Source organism: Aspergillus flavus, chromosome 3, assembly GCF_009017415.1.
Source record: "Aspergillus flavus chromosome 3, complete sequence".
Taxonomy (NCBI): Eukaryota; Fungi; Ascomycota; class Eurotiomycetes; order Eurotiales; family Aspergillaceae; genus Aspergillus; species Aspergillus flavus.
The window spans coordinates 2,908,902-2,931,913 of record NC_092407.1 but is presented as its reverse complement, the minus strand read 5'-3'; the positions used below and the strand labels follow the sequence as shown (position 1 = coordinate 2,931,913).

Sequence of the window (23,012 nt, the reverse complement as noted above, 5' to 3'; positions counted from 1 at the left end):
TAGAATCACACTGGTGGTGATTGTGTGAGAGCGTTATTGGCGCTTAGAAAAGAAGAAAGAAAGAAAGAAAGAAAATAATAATAATAATAATAATTTCTAAACATTGAAACAAAAAAGAGGAGAACTTAGAAGGAGAGAAAAAAAGAGAAACCGATTCATGCACAATCGATCCCAGCGGTTCTGCAGGACTCCTGGTTGGTTGAGCTGGAGAGACGATCAGCGTTGGCGCCGGGAGAAGAAGCTAACAGGAAGAGCTCATTCGTCTTCTCGGGTGACCACACCTGCATGAATCCACACTCTGTGAGTTGACTGGAGTCACCTCTTTTGGCCCCCCACTGTGATAAACTGGGCGGTTAGGCTCGAGTGACAAGATCACCATCCACTCATTGTATTGCTTGGCTTTTGTCACCCTCCTCCTTGCTCTCTGTGCTACTTTGACTCTCCCCCAATCACCTTTCCAACATGGCTTGTTCTACAGTTTCCCGGCGCTTAGTACTCTCTTCACACGGTCGATGTGAGTCCATTCGACATGGTCCCCTCCCCTCCCGAGCTGCTAGACCAGGGCGCCAGCCCAAAGCCCAAAACCCATCAGTAGTATTCAAATGGGTAACGCCTCGCGCAATTGACTTGATCAGTTTCTTTCCCTCCCCTCAACGTCTCACATTTCTGGATCTTGTTTGGCCCAAGTAGCGCTGGCTTCGCAATCTTTGCCCAAGCAGACCATCAGGAGGAAAGTCGATTGGTAAGGCTCCTCAGGATACTAAATCGGTAGGTTATTGTTGTACCATCCAAATCAGACAATATACAGCTGACCAAGTCCCTCAAGATTAATACTGTGAGACCACGAACAAGTCGAATCATATATTCACTTTCTTCATTAGGGTACAACTCCTCCCAATTGAGTCTCCCTCCCCTGTATTATGGATCCTAGCCATGAAGTTCTTTCATACTTGAATATCGCTGAGCATTCAAAACTAACTCACTTCTCTCCCCTAGAGTGCTTGGAGCTGTCCTGCTAAGCGTCCTTCTTTTGTTGCTTATTACTGCAAAAGACCAGAAGAGAAGAGACTGCAAGAGCTGGCTCTCTACGCACCTGAGGTTATCAGTTAGCTTACTAGCAAGACTTGTTGTACATGCCGTTTGGTCGACGCTCGTGTCGAATGACAACCAGACAAAATATCCATTGAATTACGGAGTGACTCAGGCAAATATAGTTCGTGGACGCGGCCTTCATTCAATGGCACCTACACAACAACCGACTGTAGAGGAGCGGAGCTCTTCGGACACTACGGCCTCGTCAATAAAAAGCCCTCGAATGGCTCGCTTTGTGGAAGCAACGACGGTGCAATCCCCGACTGGCCCTGCTGACACCAGCAGGTCACCGTTTGCAGACCCTCCCGGTCAGTCTCAGACGCACCCTGATGTGTCCGACGTAGGCTTTGGATATGTTGCCGCAAATGATTCGGTGCAGCACGTATCCTATCACCAACTGCCAGTTTCACCACTCAAAAGTGCTCTAAAAGTTCCCGGAACTCCTGGGCGCACACTAAATCCACTCAGCCCAACGTTTCGTGAAGAGTTTTATGTGGAGAAGGAAGAGAAGTCTGCCGAGAAGGAGAATGCTAGAGATCTGGTGAGTGGAGTGGAGGTGAAATAGTTTTCTACCTAAGTGCTTATACTAATTCAATTCCAGCGAATTAAACTACGCGTCCGGGTGGCCAAGATATTCTTGCGTTTTGTGAATTTTGGCTGCAGTCTGATAGTCGTCACAATCTTAGCATTGACTCTGTTCGTCTTCCATTCCACTAAATCACTGCCTTCCAGGGGAGGTTTTCCTGCCTGGGCCAATGGCACCAATCCGTGGACTCAATATCTGCTTCTTTCAGTGGCATGTGTCTCGTTGTTTGCTTGCCTCATCGTATTTTGGGGCTATTGGAAAGGCGGCCACAAGCGTGCCGAAAAGCTCACCGTTTACTATCAAACAATTGCAGTGTGCTTCTTCATGTTCAGCCTTGTAATGTGGATTGTCGCAGCGGCGCTTTATCAAAATGAAAAAGCCAACGGAAACAGCCAGGACCTTTGGGGTTGGTCCTGCAAGAAGAACACAAGAGAAACGTTGTTCCATAACGATATTGACTATGCCCTTCTTTGTCGGTTGCAGGTAAGTTCTTGCTGATTGCTGTTTCTGGTGTTTTTCTAGAGTCATTACTGATGTTATAGGACTGGGGCTTGGTGTGTGCTATAATTGAAGTCGTCCTCGAAGTTCTGGTCATCCTTATCTATGCGGTTGTGTTCTATCGGTTCTGGACCAAGAGGCGCCTTATGAAGTCAATGGACCGTCGTGACAAGGCTAGATCTGATCTATACCTTGCTCAGCTGCGTCTTCAGTCTGCGCCCAATACGCCTGGATTTTCTCTCTCTCAAAAGACGCCTATAATATCTACAACTGTTCCACAAGATCCCTATTCAATGGCTGAGAACGGTGAAGCCTGCTCCACCCAGTTTGCCACGCCCCGTTCTCCAACAAAGCCCCAGCCGACCTTCCAATTGCAAGCACCTCCCATCCGTGTACAACAAGCGACTCCTAAGACAGACCAGATGGAGTTTCTCGGCCCTATTTCCGTTCCTACGGCTTCTGGTCCGGCATCAAATGTTAATCAACACATGGCTGCTGCGCCTGGCGAACGGACCTACGATGCTGTGCCGATCCCCAACGCGTATTCGAGTCCAATGTCGCCCACGTTCCCTCGTGCCTCCCGTTAATGATTTTGACGTTTAAATAGCACTAATCAATGATTAGAATGTGTATATGCGCCTGCACACAAAGGCATGGAATGCAAAGATTGACGCAATGTACTTTTTCTCGATGACTATCTTATTGCCCGTTCCCTTGTTTTCAAATGGCTGCTTGGTATTCGATTTTCTCGAAAGTTTCAATCGCTCTCATATATTATCTCATGAGATTGTGTGTGTGCGTGCGGTGTGTTCTCCTATCACTAGATAACGCACTGTATGCATCTATTTGCCACATCGATATGAATCGAAGGAACAATATTGTGATACTTCTTAATCGAGTGTATTTGGATATTATGAGACTGCTGCTTTGTCCTTATATTCCGAAGGTATTGTACAGAAGCACAGGCACAATGAAATTAGGATAGGTTATTCACCAAACTAAAGTAGATACAAGAATGTCGAAAAAGGGTATGGAAAGAGAAGACCTACCAAACGGCGATGTGCTCCTTCCAAGATTGTGGATTAACCGATGTGAAGAAAATGAATATCAAACTATTCAAATAGAGCAAAAACACAAGTACCACCCAGTATGAAGTACGAACCCCAACTCCTTTGCAACATAAATTCGAGCCTTGACCCTGAACCATACCTCGTTCCTCATGAACATCCTATAACCCTAAAGCGAGAAACTGTCTGTAAGTCTAATTTAAACAACAGATGTCAGTCTCATCATATAGCCCCCTCTTCAAGGACTGCATTGGCATCCTTTATGACAAAGATGTCTTCCAGCCTGCCTTCACCGAGACCACTAGAGCCATCATCATTCTGCAGCATGAGGCCCTGTTCATTGGCCAAATGAAGCAGACAAATAAACCCGAACGAGGTACTGATGTCACGTAGCGTTTCCGGAGGGTAGACAGATTTGAGTGAATTCATGATCTGCGTAAACCGGAGTTGACCATTTTCCTGCTGCATCTCGTTCACAGGGAGTTGTCCTGGACTCTTGGTCACAGGTGTAGGTGCTGGAGATTCATCGGCCTCATTCTCAGTGGGTTGTTCTCGATGTGGGCCTTGCTGGGAGGGATCGAAACTTGTTGATGCGATTAAGCGTTCACCCATACCCTTCCACATCTCCACTTTAAGTCGTCGAACATCAACTTTCTTGGCCACTCTTGCATACGCAACGTAATCAGGGCGTGCTCTCCGACCACCTTGTGTTACTAGCTGTGACCCGAATCCTCCGGCTCCGCTCTGTAACGCTGAGCCAGGTGTGGCGCCCACCATGTTCAGCAGCGCTGTAAGTCCCGAAGCACCCCCAGCGTCCCCTGCTGAGTTTCCTGGCTGTCCATCGGATGGTGGAGAGAGCATCTCTCTAGCATCCGCAAATGGTAGGTTATCATCGTCATCATCACCCAAGCCAAGGCCGTTAGGGAACGCAAGGCCATCATCATCTGCGAAGAAATTAGCATCATATGCGCCGGGGGCGCCTTCCTCATCTGGAGCTGGGTTATTCTCTGGCTTATGATTTGCCCAGAATGCTTCATCCATTTCTCCATTCCCTGCTGTCCGGTCTTCCTTGCGTTGGTTAAATTGCCGAGTACCCACCAGTCTTCTTGAGCCCATCCTGGCCTTGGGCTTGAGGAAGAGGCGCAGCAATTGTCGCGAATTGAAGTGTTTATCATCTGGAAGAAGATTACGGCCTTTTGTCTTCCATTGTGTTTTAGGCAAGGATATGGTGGAGTTGGAGCTTGCTGGGGTATACATCAACTCAGCAACGGACGATTCCAAAGGTGCAGAAAAGTCAATTTCAAAGGGCTCTTTTTCCTTCCGCTGCTTTGGGGCAGCGGTAGCAGTATTCGCCGCAGCATGCTCTTTGATCCTGCGAATTTTCCAGTGTTCGGGTCCTGCCCAGTTTTTTTGTAGAGCATTGTCGAAGTAGCTGAGGATATTTTCATGGTCCTGCTTGTTAGGCTGATGGGTAAGAGAAATGGCATATGCATCGTCATGATCTATCTCTTCACCATCCTGAATCTCGTCGTTGTCCCGATCGACCCGGTGAACTTTAAGCATCGGCTCTAAAGCAGCTTCACGAGCCCATGCTTCACCACCATCACCGAATCCGGTGTCCCCACCAAGATCAAAGCCCGCCAATGTTGCGTCGTCATCATCAAAACCAACAGCATTGTCATCATCGAGCATGATTCCAGATGCATCATTCGGATTGTGCCCTTCATCATGGCCCTTATCATTACGCCAGTCTTCGGGGGCCTTGAGAAATGGTATATCCAACGACCCGCTCGGGTCGCCAAGGTCAAAGTTTTTCAGCGATGGACAGATATCCTGCATTTCAAGACGTTCCAAGTCTGGGAAAAATTGGTTCGCCAAGGATGTCATGTCAATCTCCACGTTATCCTCGAATATATCATCAGACGACTGCCTTAGAGGTGGTGACGGAGATCTTGGGCGTTGAGGATCCTCTGACCCTTGGCGCACATCATCCATATCTTTCGAGCTCATTTCTGTGGCATCATCACTACTGTCGAAAACTATTCGCCCTTGCCCATCAATTGCCAAATGGTTCAATAGTAAGCCTTTCGCGCCGCCTTCGTCAAAATCCGCCGAGGCCTTTTTAAATAATGGGTCGACAGAAAATTCAAGTTCGAACTTTTTCAGTTGAAGTGAGGCAAATGAAGGTGCAAGTGTAGCCTCATGAGATCGTTGCGCCTTGAAGAGATTGGTTAGCTGTTGTACTACTTGACTGGACCGCATAGGTTATTATACCTTCCGCCGGGACTTCCTTCCCAACCCTTCCTCTCCTTCGTCCTCATCCTCAGCACCATCATCATCTACACCTGTCTCATGGGGCTTTCTATCGCGACTATCGGCCAAGCCACTCAGAAGTTTGCCGGTCTCCGTCGCAACACTGTCAACTCTGCTCGTGTAAATCTTGACGCACCCATCGAGCGTACAACTTGCTTTTTGGAAATTCACACCATCGCCTTCCTTTAACAAGGACATGTCATGGAAATAGTCAATGAGGGCAAAATTCCATGAATTATTTGCGTTAATCTTGTTGTCGGTCGCCATTTTCATCCATTCCTCAAAGTTGGCTAAGATAGGTACACGTTTCATCGGGGTTACCGCTCTCCGACCGTCGACATCGCTTTCGCGGCCTCTGTGTCCTGATCCGCGCGGTGTGACCGGGCTCATGCTGGATCCACGCTCATGGCCAGTGTATCTTCGAGGAGGCATAGGTGTCTTGACAGCTGCTTTGATCTGGTCCATCTGACGGTCATGGCGAGCCTGTCGGGCTTCCATACGAGCCGCCTTCTCGCCCATGTCATCATTGAGCGGGATTCTTAGTTTATCAGCTTCCATGTTTCTAGAATGAAAAGACAATACAGAAATTTCAAGACGCACTTAATAGGTGAGTTCTTATGGGGAGTAGAAGCACCACCGGAGCGGCGGTGCTTAGGATTCGCTACGCGGGGCATTGTGAGATCTCCCAGGAGTACAGGATCCAATGGATCACAGAAAAATAACGGTAAGAAGAGTGAAAGTAAAAATGATAATTAAGTGACAATGAAGCAGCCACAGTTTAAGATACTCATCCTCTGTAGATGATAACCTGCTGCGTACTGAATCCCGTCACGATGTGCGGAAATACAGCAAAGTTTCTCTCTTTGGCCGACCAGAACAAACAAATGCGAGTCAACAAAAACATACGCCATACTAAAGCAACCAGAAGTGCAGATACTTGCCTAGCTTCTTTAGGGGGTGACCAGGTCACATGATATCTGAAAACTGTATTGGATTACACGTGACAGGAACATCAGTCGTTGAGGTGTTGGTTTTTTTTCTTTTTGTTTCGTCTTTTTATCATGTTTTTTTTTTTTTTTTAATGAATTTCCTAAGTATAATTATGCCCTTGCTTTTATTAGTAACTTCGTTGTCCCTTTATCCACACTCCACCACTAATATTGCATTCAACTCATTGTGCTATTAGGCTTGATAAGGCACCTCAACCAAAGTTCAAGAAGTGGCGACCATTTTCTCCGCCTAGGTTGACATCAATGAGTGGCTAGTGACTTGCCGCGTGGAGTCAGTCACCTCTTCAATTTACACAGATAGCTAGATAACCATATGCTCATCTCCCTTACAGCCATGTTAACCATCACCGACAATTCAACGTTTTGAGCCACTACCTCATCTCCTCTGCCAATCTGTAACCTTTTCACTCCACTGCCCATGATGCTGTCGCGTCATACACTATGTCTGAAATACTCTCTCCAGTCTTCAGCCGCCCGTCAGGCCGGCGTTATTCCGTTCGACCCTTCTACTGGACTCTCATGGTGATCACGACCTTGGCAGTTCTAAGTTGGGTTTGGGGGCTATATGAAGATGAAGGAATTGCGTTGCCCGTCAAACGATTTCTGCGAGGAGGGGGTTCCGACAGACAGGGTATCTTCAAGCGAGGCACTGATCTAGAGGTATCACAAATAGTTGCTTTCATTATCCATAACATTCATTAGGATGGCTTGCTAAGGTGTTTCATCTTCTACTTTAGTGCCGCATGGTTCGTAAAGCACACGACAAGTGCTCTTACGTCCGTATGAATTGCCCTGACCATGAAGATGGCCTGTTTTCATATCTCCAATTCTATTATTGCGCTCTAGCAGGTGCCAAGCCATTCGCATTCACCATCCTTGTCCTATGGCTTTCACTACTGTTCAGTACTATCGGGATTGCCGCCAGTGATTTCCTATGTATCGACTTGAGCACTCTAGCTGGTGCGCTTGGTTTGAGCGAAAGCTTGGCTGGCGTCACATTTCTTGCGTTTGGAAACGGAAGTCCGGATGTCTTTTCTACCTTCGCCGCCATGAAATCTAACAGCGGTAGCTTGGCCATTGGGGAGCTGCTTGGAGCCGCGAGCTTTATCACGTCGGTCGTTGCAGGATCGATGGCGTTGGTCCGCCCGTTCAAAGTTGCTCGAAGAAGCTTTGTTCGTGATGTCGGGTATTTCATCGTGGCTGTGAGCTTCAGTATGTTATTGTTAGCAGATGGCCGCCTCCATGCGTGGGAATCCGCCGCGATGGTCGCCTTATATTGCTTCTATGTCGTCTTGGTCGTAACCTGGCACTGGTACTTTGTGCGCTGCCGTCGTGTCTATGAGAGGGATATAGCTGCGCGGTCACACTTTCATATCCCTGAAAACCAAGAATTGGAGATCGAAGAAGCCGACGACGATGATCCTGGAATTGTCTCTGAATCCACAAGTCTTCTTCACGGTGTTTCAGTAGAAGATTTTGACGTCTTAGAGAGAGGTGGAGAGGCCTCTTGGAAAGATGGGGATGACGACGAAACCCGCAACAGGTACTTAGCAGAGATACGGGATAATATGCACTTGTATCGTCCCTCTGTACACAGACGTAATACTTTGAACCCGATCAGGCCCAGTCTGGTTGGTGCGCTGGAGTTTCAGTCCGTTGTTTCTTCTCTTCAGCGGTCGCGGAGTACTCATCAGAATGTTCCGATTTCCCTTCCGCGGTACACAGATGGTTACGATGGGTCTCATGCGGCACATCCGGAGCGTGATAATATCTCTGTTGCTTCCCACCCATGGATCAGTAAGCCTTCTGCAACTGGCCATCTGTCGCCTAACAGCGGAACAGGCTCAACTCGAACTCGAGCTGTGTCCGCTGATGATGTTACGGGTTTAAAGTTAGACACTAGCATGTTCGCTTCCGGTGCAGAGCGACCGCGCGTTGCTATCACTCGGCCCTCGGTCGATGATCCAACTGCATTTGTTCAGACACAGACTCATCAAACGAATAAGAGTGGCGAGTCAGGATTCTCGTCGTTGTCGTCCAGGCAAGCATGGCGAAGTCCCAGCCCAGAAGGAAGTGCGCGTCCGCGGACTCCACAATTACTTGCACCCCCTGGTATTTTCCACCCTCCAAACTACCAAGCTGAAACGCCCGAACCAAGATCTCCTCTTGAGGTTTCCCCACGAGAGACACCATCCGCCTCTGGGTCCGTTGATGCTCCAGTGGAGAGTCCTTCTTGTCCATTCCCTCCCTTCCTTGATACATCTAATCCGGCCCACTCCAGGGCACCTAGTATACGCCTACCACCTGTTTCTAGCCCTACCGAGGAGCTGCAGGTGCATGACAGCATCTATGAAAATGGGCGCCCTCGAGCTTCGAGCCAGATGCAGTGGTTGTTTTCTTTCACATCCGTTCTATTACCGTCTGTCATTCGAACACTCTTCCCTACTCTGGCCGGGTGGAAGACGAAGAGTTTCTGGGAAAGGATGCTAGGAGTGATTGCGGCTCCTAGCGTGCTGTTGTTGACGATAACTGTCCCTGTTGTTGAGCCTGCACAGCAAGAAACCAGCGCAGATCCTGTAACGGTCGTAGTGACTTCAGCAGATGGAGGAGACTCTGGAGTACCTGCAGTGAGGCTGCCGGAGGATAGCCCGCTTGTTCTAGCTGTTGATCACAGATCCACTGCCGAACAAGCTAGTACAGGCCGTACCGGCAATAGCCAATCAGGGCAGGGGCGACAACGTTGGGACTCAGAGTTGCCCGCCGTTCAATCACGGCCAGATCCTTCGGAGGCAACGCCGAAGGAATGCTGTCAGTGGCTAGTTTGGTTACAAATATTCACCGGGCCCTTTTTTGTTGCTTTGATTGCCTGGACAGCCATTGATTCTGACCTAGACATCCGCAATTTCTTACTACCGTCCCTCTTATCTCTGCTCTTGTCGCTGGTATGCATCACTGGTCTTATCACAAGCTCACGGCATAGTAATCCTTGGCAATTTTCAACTGCATGGCGTCCTTTACTGGCTTTCTTGGGCTTCATCGTTGCTATATGCTGGATTGCGACCATAGCTACCGAGGTCGTCAGTCTCCTCAAGACCCTAGGGGTTATCTTGAACATCAGTGATTCACTCCTTGGACTGACCGTTTTTGCCGTTGGAAACTCGTTAGGCGATCTTGTTGCTGATATCACCGTTGCCCGCCTAGGATACCCAGTTATGGCGTTGAGTGCATGCTTTGGCGGACCTATGTTGAATATTCTTCTAGGGATTGGCCTAGGTGGTCTGTACATGACTCTTCATGCAAAAGCAGAAACGGTAGTCACGGATGGAGTTCCGTATGAGATCACCATATCCAAGGTACTCATCATCAGCGGCGCCACACTGCTATCTACACTAGTAGGGCTACTGATAGTAGTCCCGTTGAACAAATGGAGAATGGACCGAAAAGTCGGCTGGGGTCTAGTGATTCTATGGTGCATCAGTACTTTGACAAATGTCATTGCAGAAGTTTTAACTTAAGCCTTGGTGTTTATGGAAGTCTCTGTCGGTGCGTCACCGTCATTAGGGAGGCATTTCTGTACCGTTCCAGTTCTCTAATAATTTCCATTATAAATAGTGACTGAATGTGAGCACATTGTCAGATGTAAGAAAAGAAAAGACAAGAAATCGAACCTAAGGCTATCTCATACCCCTTCCTTAGAAATGATTTTACAAGGTAGAATACAGTAAATTGATTTCTCAGTAATGGATTAAAGCAAACGAAGTGGCTAGGGATGGTGACTATAGCTTTCTACCCAATTAAATTCTGGCAAACTGAACCCTCTAATCATCCCTCGCTAATCGAGCACTCTACCTGCAACAGAGCTAAGACTCCGGTCATTCGTCTGAACTTTCCTGAGACCTTTACCCGCTTGAATCGAGGCTAGTAGAGCGCTTCGATTAGGTGCTCCTGCCGGTGCAGCCGGAGGAGCGGGTGGTGGAGGAATCCCTGGAGGAGGAGCCGAGGGGGCCATATGAGGCACAGGCGGTGGCGGCGGTGGGGGAGGAGCATCTGGAGGACCAGAACTGAGCGCTATTGAGGGAACCTGTGCTACCACTGGTGGGGGTGGAGGTGGGATAGAAGCAGAGGGAATAGACAAGGTTCCATCTGCCTCGGGTGCCGTTGAAGCGGCTACTGGAGTGTCTGGTGCAGGAGTAGATGGTTTCGAAGGAGATTTGTCGTCCATCGCACTCAAAGGTCGTGGTGGAGCCATAGTACCGAATAGTATGCTTGCGAGCTGCTTCGCACTTCCACCGCCAGGCCGCTCATCATCATCGTCATCATCATCAGATGAGTCGAAGTCTGACCCTGCCGCGGACCAGTCGTCATCCACCTCAGGCCGGGCGCGGGACACACGTTCTATCGGTCCCGCTGCTGTAAATGCAGGCTTCGCGTTCTCTTGCTGCTGTGCAAGCCGATGGAAAGGGTTAGTTGACTGAACGTCAGCTTTGGGGGAAGTTACAGGTGCCTTAGAAATGGGTTGTGGTGTGGCAACTTGGCTCTCGGCAGGCAGACTGATCTTCTTGAAATAAGGGTTCTTAGATTCAGTTTCTAGAGGGAGGTGGGCTAATCCGGTGCGATCGCTGGTTGGAGAGCTCGTAGCACTAGTCGGTCTATCCGGCTCTGGTCCAGGAACAGGAGGGACTAGAGCTGAGGGAGCAACAGGCGCTGCAATGTCGACTTCGGGAAGAATCTGACTCTGACCAGGGGTGCTATGCTGAGGAGTGATATTCTCCGGGCCTTCTTCGTCCGAGGAGCTTTCTTCATCTAGGGCTTCCAACTCCAATTGAAGTTGGCGTTCCCGTTCTTTAGCCATTTCGAGTTCAGCACGTTGAACAGTAAGCTTAGCTTCCTGCTCTTTTGCTAATCGGTCTGCTTCTTCTTTCCGCCGCTTCGCTTCCTGCTTTTTTATCTTGCCTTGCTGCACCTGTTCTTGGAGTGCTCGGAGGCGGGCTTCTTGTGCCTCCTTCTCTCTCTGGAACTCCTCTTCCCGTTTCCTGGCATCATCCCTAGAAGCCCTTGTCAGTGATTGAAAGAATTCAACACAAAGGCTCAACTATATTCACATACTCAAGACGTTTTCTTTCCTGCTGTGCTTCTTCTTCTTCGCGGATGGTTTGCTCTCGGGCGGCCTGCTCTACTATGGCTGATTCTTCCGCTGCCCTTTTAGCCTCCGCCTGTCCCGCGCTGTCAGTACGGCCCCGTCTCGAAGGTGGAGCCGGTGGGGGTTTCTTAGACGCTGGTTTAGCAGGTTGCGCCATTGAACCACCCTGTTCTTCGGCCAGTCGACGCTGCCTTTCTTGCTCGCGCCTGGTATCTTCTTCTTCCGCTTGCTTCAACCGGTCCTCGCGTTCCTTTTTCTCGCGTTCCTGACGCTGAAGGAGGGTTTCCGCGGTGTTATTGTGAGGCTTGAGGCCAGCAGCTGCCATTCGTTCAGCGATGCGCTTCTGCGCACGTTCCCTTGCAGCGGCAACACGATCCTCGTGGGTAGAACCAGGCAATGACCCCGTGGAGCCAGTGGAAGGGGGAGGAGATGGCCGAGTAGCGGGCGCTTCATCGTATCGGGAACGCTCATGCTCCTCGTGCATGGACCGCGATGCCCTAGACCTCGTTAGTACCATCTGAGGATATTCGATGTCTTGCTGAACAACGAAACTTGAGTATTTTTTAAGGAACTTACTCTTCCTTCCGAACATATGCGGTTCGACTGTTACGTTTCAGATCGTAAATAAAGTCTCGAATCACATCCTCAACTCCCAGAGCATCTTCCCACCGCCGCCTTTCGTGCTCGCGCGTTGAATTCTCACTCGCATCCTTCAGAGTATCCTCCAGACTTCGAGCAAAGTCTTTTACACTGTCCTCCACATCACGAGTCATGGCATCATTCTTTTCTCTGTCTGCCTTAACTTTGGCGCTTTCAGCTTCAACTCGTCGAGCCGCGGCTCCATCATCTTCTTGCGAGGACGGTGTGGGTCTACCGGCGAGCTCGGCTGCACGAGCTTGCATTCTAGCACGAGCACGAGCCTTGATACGATCCGCCTCTGTCACTGCACCTCCTGGACCAGTTCCCACGATATTCGACGCACTATTGGGGTGAGCCTTTGCATCCTTTAGGCGGAAGAGCTCGAGTTTAGCCTCAGCAATCTCTCGTTCAACCCGTCGGACATCTGAAGCTACTTGAGGAACTTGGTCCTCATAAGATTGCAGCTGACGCCGTAGGGACCTTCGCTCGGCACCGTTGTCAAGGTTGCGGAAGGCCGCATCCGGGTGTGTGTCAATGTCATCCTGAACACGTCGGATTCGATCCAAAAGGCTCTCAACTTCCCGACGATCTCTACGGTCCAGAGCGTCTTCTTCCTCGGCGCGATTCTCGTCCTGGAAGTCGACTGCATCCAACATGATTTGTGTCTCGCGTATCTTCTTCCTCAGTTGCCCAACGGACAACTCTTCTTCAGATGTTTGCGAAGTAGCAGGCGACGGCGTCCGACCATTATTTCCAACACGGCGACGGGCGCTAGAACGATACCCAGAGGCAGCTTCGTCATTGTTCTTGAACAAAGTGGCATCTTTGCGGCCAAACCCGGGAGACACTCCACTGCCCCCACGGAATGAGTGATCTTTGAGATAACTTACACCGGTTTTCTGTGGTTGTAGAAAAGCACCGGACGCCTTTCGACTTTCCGCATCTTGAGAGAGCATCGACTTTATTGTGCCTATCGAGTCATTGAGATTTCTTGTTGATGGGGGCACTAGCTCCGGTGGGAGACGGTTGGGGACCGGATACCCATTCAGCTTTCTGTATATCAAATGCATCGCCACAGCGAATTCATCCATGTTGAGCCGGCCTCTGTTGTGGGGGTCCGCCAGTGTCCAAATACGCTCGAGATCTTTCTGATCCAGCCCACTTTGCCCCATGATTTCGATAGCAGTATCACCACCAATGAAGCCCTTATGAAATCCATCCCATGCCCGAAAAAGATCATCATAGATTTTCTTCTCCTCTTTGGTGATCGCCCACGGTATGTGAGCATTTCCAGAAAGACCAGCGGCTGAAAACCCGCCCTCACGGCCCGGTTGGGGCATTAGTTGCTGCTTGAGGGCTTCTATATTGGGCAATCCAGAAGACGGAGCATTGACAAAGCCCCACTGGCCGGGGACTCCAGTAGGCTGGGCGACTAAACCAGAAACCCCACCAGTCTGTGCGGGACTAAGGTTGGGCCCGAGGCTCGTGGGCATCGGTGGCACCGGAGGACGGAATCCACTATAGCCTGTAGGCTGGGGATTAGACATAAGTCCTGTTGGTTGAGTTTGTAAAAATTGTTGCTGGGACTGCCCGGGGAATGCCGTAGCTTGCGGGACTAGACTTGAGCTTTGGCCAGGAAAAGAAGCTTGAGTAGATTGAATGCCAGTCGGCTGAGTGTGAAACCCTGTCGGTTGCGCTGTGAGCTGCGTGAGAAGCTGAGAATGTGTCGGCTGTTGAGGTTGCGGTTGCTGAGGAGCTGGAGGAGCAGATTTGTTCTCTAGTAACGGCGCATCGAATTTCGGAGCATTTGTGGGAAAGGCCATCTCTGGCTGCGTGTCAGGAACCTGAAAGGAAATGATATCTACCATACTAGAAACTTCATTCTTTATCTTCTCGGGAAGGGCATCTGGCAAGCCTCTGCCTGTAATCCGTATGTTGCACAGATACATAGCCAAAGCGAACTCTGGAAAAAACAATTGGCCCGACTTCGTGGTGTCTGACAAGACCCAAATTTTCGACAGATCGCTTCCTGGAAGCCTTGACCGCAGAAGCAGGTCTTTAGCCTTCTCTCCACTCATCGTCTGACTATCTCCGACCGCTGACTTAAACAGCTGTTCGAATTTAGCCTGGTCTTGTGCGGTGATGAATGACAGCCGAATGTTGGGAATTTTGCTTCCTGCGGTTTTGGGGGGCGGGGGCGGAGCGGCACCAGCGCTACCCCTGAAGGAGTCTGCTATCTCGGATGATGTCTGAGGGGCCAGCCGGACTGGTAGGCCGGTACTCGAAGGGACTTGGAGCTGCGGGGCTTGACTCTGAATAGAGTATCCCGTGAGCTGGGGCGGCTGAGCTGAGGTCTGGAAGCCAGGTTGCTGCTGCAGTTGTGGAAAACCTGTCATCTGTGATTGTAACTGCCCAGGAGAGAACCCTGTGGGTTGAGGCTGCAGATGAGAGCCTCCGAAGCCAGACAATTGGGAACCATATCCGTTAGGTTGAGGGGCAAGACCCGTCTGATGCTGTTGCTGCTGCTGGGTCGTTTGCTGTCCGTATGAAGGCTGCTGCATGAAAGGTGGTTGTCCCGGGCGGGCGCTGTTGGCGCCGCCCATAAAGGAATTCGACGAAGAGTACATTACCAACACAGCCCTTGCATTAGAAAAACAATCAAGCAGCCATATAAGAAAGAAAAAGTGACAAGCGATAGATTGATAATAATTGGAAAGAGAAACTGTACGAACGATAGAAACGACGGACAGGCAGCGATGAAAGGTCAGGAGCGCTGCCGGTGACGACGGCCGCAGTCAGGGACGCGGAGCGCCTGCGCTAATCCCATTTAGATAGTGGGCCGTAGTTACTAAGGTACCTACTCCGCAGTTACCTAAGCACCAACATGGATATCAGGAACAAAACAGGCACAACTGTCTACTTATTATAAAAACAAGTAGCTATTTTACTGTGTCGATCATGCAATAGAATATTGAGCGAATACAGCAATCCTCATTGTATGCGGGATCAATTGCCGCTGATGAAAACCCACAACCTCGCAAACCATATCAACTTTCGTAAAAAACATACAAATTCCCAGGAACATGCTAAGAGCTAGCTTCGTTGATTATAGGCCAAGAGAGCAAACATAGAGGAATCAGAAGAAGGAAGGGGAAAAGATGGAGACGGGGAATAGACATAACCGAGGCGCACGCATAACCAGCTGCGTAAAATCGAAGCAAATGTTTCGAAACCAGCTCACTTTAGTTGATGGTTCGTCAACACCTAGGCTCCATCCTGTACACCGTCCTGTTGCTGCTGAGTGGCTCCCACCATCTTGCGGAGTTCATACTCCTTGGTGAATTCACGTGATAAGATGCCCAGGTCTCGAACGAGTTCGTGGCATGCAGCAATGACGGCTTCCTTAGGGGTGATCTCACCATCGGTCTGTACACGGAGTTCGAACTTTGGCACAAGTGGATGTGGAACCTGGGATTTGCATGTCAGACACGTATGTCAATTTTCTAAGACACAAAGACACGGGTGAACCGAGGTCAATACAACTAGCAGGTTACGGAAATTATACCTTGTACGCAGCAAAGAGCACATGGGAGCTCTGGAGAAGGCGGGAGCGAATTAGGTTTCCGAGAGTATGGTCTTCCTTATTGAAAGTGAAGATGGCAGAGGAGGGAATACCTAAAACCAAACTTGAGTGTCTGCTGGCATATGAGACCTGTGATGGGGAGGCGTACGTGTATCAATTTCCATCTCAACTTTGTTCTCGCCATTCGCAAGGACGAATGATTCATAACTATATTCAAACCATGATTAGCCAATCTTCCCTGCAGTGATTCCCGAAATAGACGCAACATCATATGTAACTCGGGAGTAATAGTATAATAAGTCATATATAGCAGACCTAGGTTGCTGGTCATGTGAGACTTTGACAGTAGATTGGCAGCCGTTACGTGGAGAACTGCCGTTCGCATTTATCCAACGTGCGTAGGCCATCTCCTTGGAAAGAATATATTCTTTGCTGAAACTCATAGTCTCGGGAACAACAGGGAAGTTAAATGGGGTAAGAGGGCAACAGGCAGAAAGCCCCCGAAAAGAGGTGAATGAGAGAATAACAGCAATGAACACAAGTAGATCAAACACATGCTTTAATGAAGAAGGTGCCCTAGATCTACTAGTACCATGATTGATTCAAATTCTCAGGGAATGGCCAAGGATAATTCATGAATTGAACCCTCTCTTTCCTTTTTTAGCAAGCAGGCCACCGTTGCTTATATTGAAGCACAGTCGTTAAATCATACTTTATATGGGCGTCGCAAGCAGAAAAAAAAAATGAGAGTAACAGTAACAATATTGATAAACCAAGAAGAACAGTCGAAACACTGCTGTCCTTACCGGTCAGGGGCATTCATCTTGAACCAAATGAAAATTGGACAGCCCGGATTAGACGTTGTTTAGTCCAATATAGTTGATATTAGTACGGGGTCGAAAGTTCACAGGACCTGAGGGATGTTTATTTAATTCTCGGTATCTTATGCTCGATCGTGGCTTTGATGGAGTCTGATCGTCTTTTTCCCAGCCGAGATAAATATGATAAAATATGATATCCGTAACAAATAGTAGAAAATGAGAATATGAACAAGCTGATAATGTCTCCGTAGGGAAATAGAGATAGGGTATTCGAGTGCTCTGAAAAGCTAAGGGTTTTATATTATGGATAGGGCTTGAGGACACAAAATAATGGAGGAGCGCAGATGTCAATGATACTCTTGCAACCCTATGTGTGCTTTGTGATACAACATTGTCTATCTCAATCCTTTCATCTGGAGGATCCCGTGATCATAGGCACGTGATTCTATGCCATCCTTGTTAGGTACTTTTCATTGCCGCCCGCGCGCCCATTCTCTGCACTACTTTTGCTCATGAGTAAGCTACGGATAGAACAACAATAAAATGTTACTGTTATATGTAGTCGATGAACTTATTGACTCCAAATCAAACCCCAGCCGCTGTCAGTATATGTATAGACATTTACTTACATCTTAACCAACCCAGTGGCCCTACTTTGTCCTAAAACACTACTTTCTATTTCCATACCTGCACATCTTACATGCGAACTTAAAATCCCCCAATAATCAGTCTTGCACACAGATCATTTGAAAACGAGCAGCGCCTCTTAGCATCATCTGCTCTCGTGGCCAACTCTTGCTATGTTTTGGCTTGCAGTACCTATATATTCTATTGGAGAATTGGAGTTCTGATGCAGAACATGCTGTTTCCTGACACGCGGCTATCCACCAAGAAGCTGTTTCTATTGTATATAACTAGGTGCAAAAACAGTTTTAAGATGACACTCTTCCCATAGGCGTGGGTTTCCTCAAATGGGGCGCAAATACCAAGCCACTAGTATGTACCGCCGCAATCGACAAATCCAAGCCATGAGCAGCCTGGTTCTTTGAGCTCAGGTCACAGTCCAATGACTTGGTTCCACAAGTAAAACAAGCGCACGCTGCAACCTCGGACTAGATGAAGATCTGGCTTCAGGCCGATATAATAACTCTAACTGAAACCACTGCTGTTGTCAAAGCGCCATTCGGCCGTCCAGGGCTCGGATGCAGGTAGTGTCTACCTCGATCAGCCTCAGCGTTTGCACATGATGCTGCTTTACAATGTTCACCGAGTCACATCCCCATCATCGCTGCGGCCGTGATCGCCGATGAACTCGGAGTAGTAACCTCGTTCTGGGGTCTGTTCAGACTGTCAATGGTATTTGCTCCTCAGCTTCCTCTAGAGTAAACATCAAGCGTTGCTCCAAGAATATCTTACGTGCATCCAATAGTGGTAACGCTATTAGACTCGCCGTGTAATAGAGTAAGGGCTATGGTAGGCTGGTCCGTTCAATCGTTAGGCGAAGTATCGTGGACTAAAGCTATACGATGATGCGGAAGAGAACATGAGCGATGAGTAAGTGAAGCAGGGTATGTCCGAGGAGCTGGAGAAGAGAGACTAAGATAGACCCTGGGCCGCGGATTCATGACAATAAGCTCGGGTTGGTTGATCGTAGTGTCATTAAGACGTTCATCTGTATAGTATGCCTTATAAAGTACCTACTAAATAGTTCAATAGAGGTACAGGCGCTGAAAGATGGAGAACAGACTCGAGAAAATACATGTGGGAAGAAAGTGATCCGTCAAACGCCAACCAGCTATAACACCCTGCGTTTCTCCCAGTATAAAACGGCGGCAAAAAAAGAAAGAAAAAGAAAAGGAAGATTCTTGGGACGTATATCACCTCCCTGAAAATACATTAGAAGGTGGGATAATTAGTAAAGCGCAAGGGTATGCGACGAAAAATACTCGCGACATCACCGTCAAATATTTATTCACTGGTTCTGTCAATGTACCGCATTCAACAGGTCTCCAAAACTAGACGTCTCTTTCTTCATCTTCCAGTTGTTGCGCTTTTTCTCACGTTTCTTCATCATTTCGGCCCAGCCTTCATCATCATCATCATCTGGGTCAGCACCATGAACCGTTGTGCTAATGATCGCCGACTTATCGCCACTTGAGATTTGATCGATGGTAGGTTTGGTCTGAAGTGATCTATCCGGAGGAACAGAGAGAGTCGACTTCTGATTTTCATCATTCCATGATTTTGACATGAAGGGAAAAGCAGCTGGTCCGGATTCTGGCTGTAACATTGACACAGGCCTATACCGAGGCGCCAGTCCAACATTGCTGCGCTCTGATGGAGCAATGGATGGTGCATAGCCTTGCCCTGCTGGCGTGCTCGGTCGGTTACCTGCTACATTGTATGGCGTGGCTGGGCTATTTAGACGAGAAGAAACATTCGGATCAAGCATACTCAGTGTTCTTTGATCATTCCGGTAAGCAACAGGAGAATTGGTCACTCCTCCAGCTGAGGGCATTGAGGATGGTCTCATATTCGCGTTAGCGGACGCTGTGGGCGGGAAGCCTCCTGGTGGCGCTAATTGCTGAGGTGGAACCTGTCCACTCTGCATTTGGATCATCTGCTGCATCCACTGCATCTGCATTTGCATCATACTTGACATTTGCTGAGACAACTGTATCTGTGCCTGCTCCGTAGCAGATATCCCTGATTGGGGTCCAGATGGGCCCGGAGGATTCATGCTCATCATCGTATAGGGCCTGGGAATGACACTAGGTGGAGTAGGTACTGTCGACGGCCCACCTTGATACTCATACATAGCTTGTGTGTTGGGGCTACCTCTCCTCATTGCTCTTGCTCTTTCCTCAGTGGCAATCACTCCTACCAACCCTCCAGGAGGTAATGCAGGTGAGGGTCCTGCGGCAGCTGCTGGGCCTCCGTAAACCGAAGAACCACCCCCAAAGGCTAATGATTCCCTATTAGAAGGGTTGACTAGACTCGCCCCAAAATATGGGTCCCGTGGGAGGTTTCTGGCAAAAACAGGGAGACTAGAACGATTACCGGGTTCATGATCGGCAACGGAACTCGAGGATGATATATAAGGCTGGTGAAATGAGGCTCGGAGATTGGGGATTGAGTTCGAAGGAACAAGGCGGCTAGGAGGCCGATTCCTATTGGGAAACCCATGTGCTGCCAGGATCCCCAGGGGGATTTCCTCGTCTTCATCACCTTCACTGCTCTTTCCACTGCCTGATCTATGACCTGAATTCAATGGTGTGACTGTTAGGTTCGGCGTACTGTTGTTAGCCCGATCAAACTCTGAGCGAAGAGCTGGCGCTGGAGACTCTTGCCCGGTCACCTTCATCATCTGCTGTCGGTACACCGAGAGATGGGCCTCCTGCTTCCGTCGCTGCCTCTCAACTTCGCGGTTCTTCTCCGCCTCGTCCTCTTCGTCAAACTCGCTCTCTGCAGAGTCTTCACTCTTGGACGCATCACTGTTAGATCTTCTTAGTTCCTGCTGCTGCCTGTAATGTTCGAATTGCGAAGGCGTCATGACTTTGTTCGACGATGCTGTTGGTACTGGTTGCCTCTCCTCGTACTGCGCAGCCAGTCTTGCATGTGCTGCTATAGAAGGGTCGGGGTGGTCCTCGGCTACACCGAGAGATTTGTGTGTGAGCATCGGTTTAGCGTCTGAACGGCCTGAACCCTCCACCGTAATTGCATGGCTGTTGCTGAAGAGGGGAGTGTCATGTTCCGCATCAGAATTCTCATGTTCAGAAGTTAACAAGATCTGTGAGCTTCTTTTATTAGTATATAGAGACTCCATGATTAACTTGGCATCTTCATCTTCAACAGGCGTCGAGGCTCGCTTGCTGGGGTAAAGAACACTCCTTCTCAAGCTTTTATCGGACATAGCCTGAGGTTGTTCTAGTGAACGATGGGTAGTAGTCCTCGGCACTGCACCCGACAAGGGCAAGGATTTCCGGCGGCCCTCTGGAGACACGGGTTGAGAATTCAGTGTTTGTTGCAATGCCGGAGTGTGGTCCTGAGGTGAATCGCTTGCCATCAAAAGCCCCTCCCCGGAGTGTCGGCTGTCCCAGGAGTATGGCGAGGGCTCAATTTCCTTCGATCGGTCGGTATTGATAGGAGTAGGGCGCGGTGACTTTTCCTGCTTGCGAGCCACCAGTTCTGGAGATGAGGGAAACTGCCATTGAAGGTTAATAACAACATACCGCATAGTCTCATTTACGCATCATACCAATTCTCCCGACCTTTCTCGTGAAGCCCCCATTTTTCCAACTTCATCAAACATGTTGTGGAACTCATCTTCTCCTTGGCCAAGCTGCAAGTCTGTGTCTAGCAGTTTCGGAGGCGTCGCTGTGCTTGTCGTGCTGGCTGTCATTGCCCGACTTCTAGAGGGGCCTGGGGTGGAGGGCTGAGGAGGAGGGGTCGGTGCTGAAGCCTTGGAAAACCTGCCACCAAAAGAAAATGTTCGACCAGCTGCGCGCAATGCACCAGAGAGGGGTGGAATCGGTATATCGTACAAGTTTCGGGAGTGCGATGTCGGAGTATTAGATGTAAGGCCATCCGTTGAACGGTCTGTTGCCGAGTGAAATCTTGCCGACTTTGGACGCTCATGCATGCCTCCACTACCATGGTTATCGTTAGCTATCTCCAAATACTCATAGACTTGATTGGAGAGCATACGGGCTTCTCTGGCCTGGGCTATCAACCTCCGCAAAGATGTTGTCCGAATCTTCTGCTGTTGGATAAAACCGTTGTCCGTCACTTAGTCGTTTAGCTAAGAGATTACCCTCACTATAGGATTTCTTATCAACAGAAGGGCGTTCAAACACTCGGAAAGATTGTGCAGGAGGATTCTCTCCCTCTTCCAAAGCATTTCCAGACGATTTACGTCGGGCAAAGCCTTTAGGAAGTTTGATTGGCATCTGTGCTAAGGCCGAAGGTCGCGACCACTAGCGAAGTCGGAACCACTTTCAGAAATGGAATTAGCGAGCTGCACCAGCTCCGGGATCCTCGTCCAAAGATGTATGGTGTGTTAAAAAATAAAAATAAAAAATAAAAAAGATATAATAATCATAAAAAGTTCAGTGTCAGTAGCGCTACTTGCTTCCCATAAACAGGGCTGTCTCTGTTTGGGTTGATTCTGGGCCTTTGCCAAAACTCTCGAATTCCGATCTTGGTGGGGCTTAGTCGAAAGAACGCCGAGGAATGAAATGACAGTCACAGACAACCAAAAACAGTATGAAGGACAGTTAGTGGCTGTGGTGTCGAGATATTAAGGGGCCTTAGGAGAATGCTAGGAGAATGAGCGGAGTGGTCAGATGGTAAGTTTCTGGCACAACTGTCCATAGGCAATCAACGCTGGCTAACACAGGACCCTCACATACCAGCAGCGGGGCTTAGGAATGACTATTATTAGTATACTGAGTGATGAATGTTTTTTGTGTGTACTCAAAAAGAAAATAATACTAATAATAATAATAAATAATAAATAAATAATAAGACAGAATAGAAAGTCGTTGTCGAAAGTGGGCAGTGGAGGACGCGAAAGGGTGCCAAAAATGGGGACAAAGAGAAAACCGGTTAATAGGGGAGAGGGTAACAAAAAAGGGGGCGGAAAGAAGAGGAAGGGGGGAGAGAGAAAGAGAGAGCTATTAACAAGAAAGACTAATAACAAAAAAAATACTGTAAGATAAATATTATGTACCGAAGAGATGAAAAGATGAGCAAAAAGCTCTCGCTTTCCAGGCTCAAATAGTGAACACACCCATTACGGGATGTGGAGTGTGGAGCTGAGCGCTAGTCTGGTCACCAAATATAGCAAAAAAGGTGTGACCTCAGCTCCCTCGCAGTGGACAAAAACAGGCATGACTACTCCGTAGAAGATGTGTCTAAAATATTGCACAAAAAGGAAAAAAAAAAAAAAAAAACCTTGTGGGAAGAGTAATGAACAAGTGAAAGAGAATTATTAGAAATAGAAAGACAGCGACACCTGCTACTATCTACGTTAAAAGAAGAATAACAACCTTAGTACATAGTCGTCTAGTCTTTTCCAAGGCCAACCTCCATTCAGGCCCGGCGGTTGGGGCATCGGCCTCAGGAGAACAAGGGATTAATTAGCGAATCAGAGCCAGTACCACTTTACATGTTAGAGCCACTCAAACTGAGACTTTCTCGTCAATAAAACTCCAATGTGGATATGGTGGCCCTAGACTAGCGCTTCATAGTGCTTCCATACT

At 48.7% G+C, this 23,012-nt stretch overlaps 6 protein-coding genes across 6 annotated transcripts; 2 read left to right on the top strand and 4 right to left on the bottom strand.

Annotated features, from left to right (window-relative positions):
• Nucleotides 1-396: 396 nt before the first annotated feature.
• On the top strand, nucleotides 397-3,068 carry hamH. The gene is made up of 5 exons (XM_041285382.2): nucleotides 397-768; nucleotides 827-882; nucleotides 997-1,633; nucleotides 1,694-2,161; nucleotides 2,221-3,068. The coding sequence occupies exons 3-5, from the start codon at nucleotides 1,238-1,240 to the stop codon at nucleotides 2,761-2,763; spliced, it is 1,407 nt and encodes a 468-aa protein (XP_041144769.1). The 5' UTR covers nucleotides 397-768; nucleotides 827-882; nucleotides 997-1,237; the 3' UTR covers nucleotides 2,764-3,068.
• A 397-nt stretch (nucleotides 3,069-3,465) lies between these two features.
• F9C07_7009 (condensin complex component cnd2) lies at nucleotides 3,466-6,395 on the bottom strand (the record flags this gene model as incomplete). Its single annotated transcript, XM_041291029.2, has 3 exons — nucleotides 6,157-6,395; nucleotides 5,518-6,094; nucleotides 3,466-5,460 (listed from the first exon to the last, which is right to left on the bottom strand). Exons 1-3 carry the CDS (start codon nucleotides 6,228-6,230, stop codon nucleotides 3,466-3,468), a joined length of 2,646 nt encoding a protein of 881 aa, XP_041144768.1. The 5' UTR covers nucleotides 6,231-6,395.
• A 1,220-nt stretch (nucleotides 6,396-7,615) lies between these two features.
• On the top strand, nucleotides 7,616-10,081 carry F9C07_2066186 (Sodium/calcium exchanger protein-domain-containing protein; the record flags this gene model as incomplete). The annotated part of the gene is made up of 2 exons (XM_071508712.1): nucleotides 7,616-8,678; nucleotides 8,787-10,081. The coding sequence occupies 2 exons, from the start codon at nucleotides 7,616-7,618 to the stop codon at nucleotides 10,079-10,081; spliced, it is 2,358 nt and encodes a 785-aa protein (XP_071365093.1).
• A 317-nt stretch (nucleotides 10,082-10,398) lies between these two features.
• F9C07_7007 (putative actin cortical patch assembly protein Pan1) lies at nucleotides 10,399-14,972 on the bottom strand (the record flags this gene model as incomplete). Its single annotated transcript, XM_041291028.1, has 3 exons — nucleotides 10,399-11,611; nucleotides 11,673-12,203; nucleotides 12,283-14,972. The coding sequence occupies 3 exons, from the start codon at nucleotides 14,970-14,972 to the stop codon at nucleotides 10,399-10,401; spliced, it is 4,434 nt and encodes a 1,477-aa protein (XP_041144766.1).
• A 637-nt stretch (nucleotides 14,973-15,609) lies between these two features.
• F9C07_2231037 (DNA-directed RNA polymerase II subunit RPB11a) lies at nucleotides 15,610-16,371 on the bottom strand (the record flags this gene model as incomplete). The annotated part of the gene is made up of 4 exons (XM_041291026.2): nucleotides 15,610-15,813; nucleotides 15,911-16,020; nucleotides 16,077-16,135; nucleotides 16,244-16,371. 4 exons carry the CDS (start codon nucleotides 16,369-16,371, stop codon nucleotides 15,610-15,612), a joined length of 501 nt encoding a protein of 166 aa, XP_041144765.2.
• A 2,362-nt stretch (nucleotides 16,372-18,733) lies between these two features.
• F9C07_2231036 (uncharacterized protein) lies at nucleotides 18,734-21,698 on the bottom strand (the record flags this gene model as incomplete). Its single annotated transcript, XM_071509875.1, has 3 exons — nucleotides 18,734-20,953; nucleotides 21,008-21,398; nucleotides 21,457-21,698. The coding sequence occupies 3 exons, from the start codon at nucleotides 21,696-21,698 to the stop codon at nucleotides 18,734-18,736; spliced, it is 2,853 nt and encodes a 950-aa protein (XP_071365092.1).
• Nucleotides 21,699-23,012: the final 1,314 nt, after the last annotated feature.

What these genes read in the sequence shown, in the direction of transcription:
- hamH (XM_041285382.2), top strand. Translation starts at nt 1,238, where the DNA reads ATGGCACCTACACAACAACCGACTGTAGAGGAGCGGAGCTCTTCGGAC. An exon ending in AGGAGAATGCTAGAGATCTG is followed by an intron (nt 1,634 to 1,693) that starts GTGAGTGGAGTG and finishes ATTCAATTCCAG; the next exon opens with CGAATTAAACTACGCGTCCG. An exon ending in CCCTTCTTTGTCGGTTGCAG is followed by an intron (nt 2,162 to 2,220) that starts GTAAGTTCTTGC and finishes CTGATGTTATAG; the next exon opens with GACTGGGGCTTGGTGTGTGC.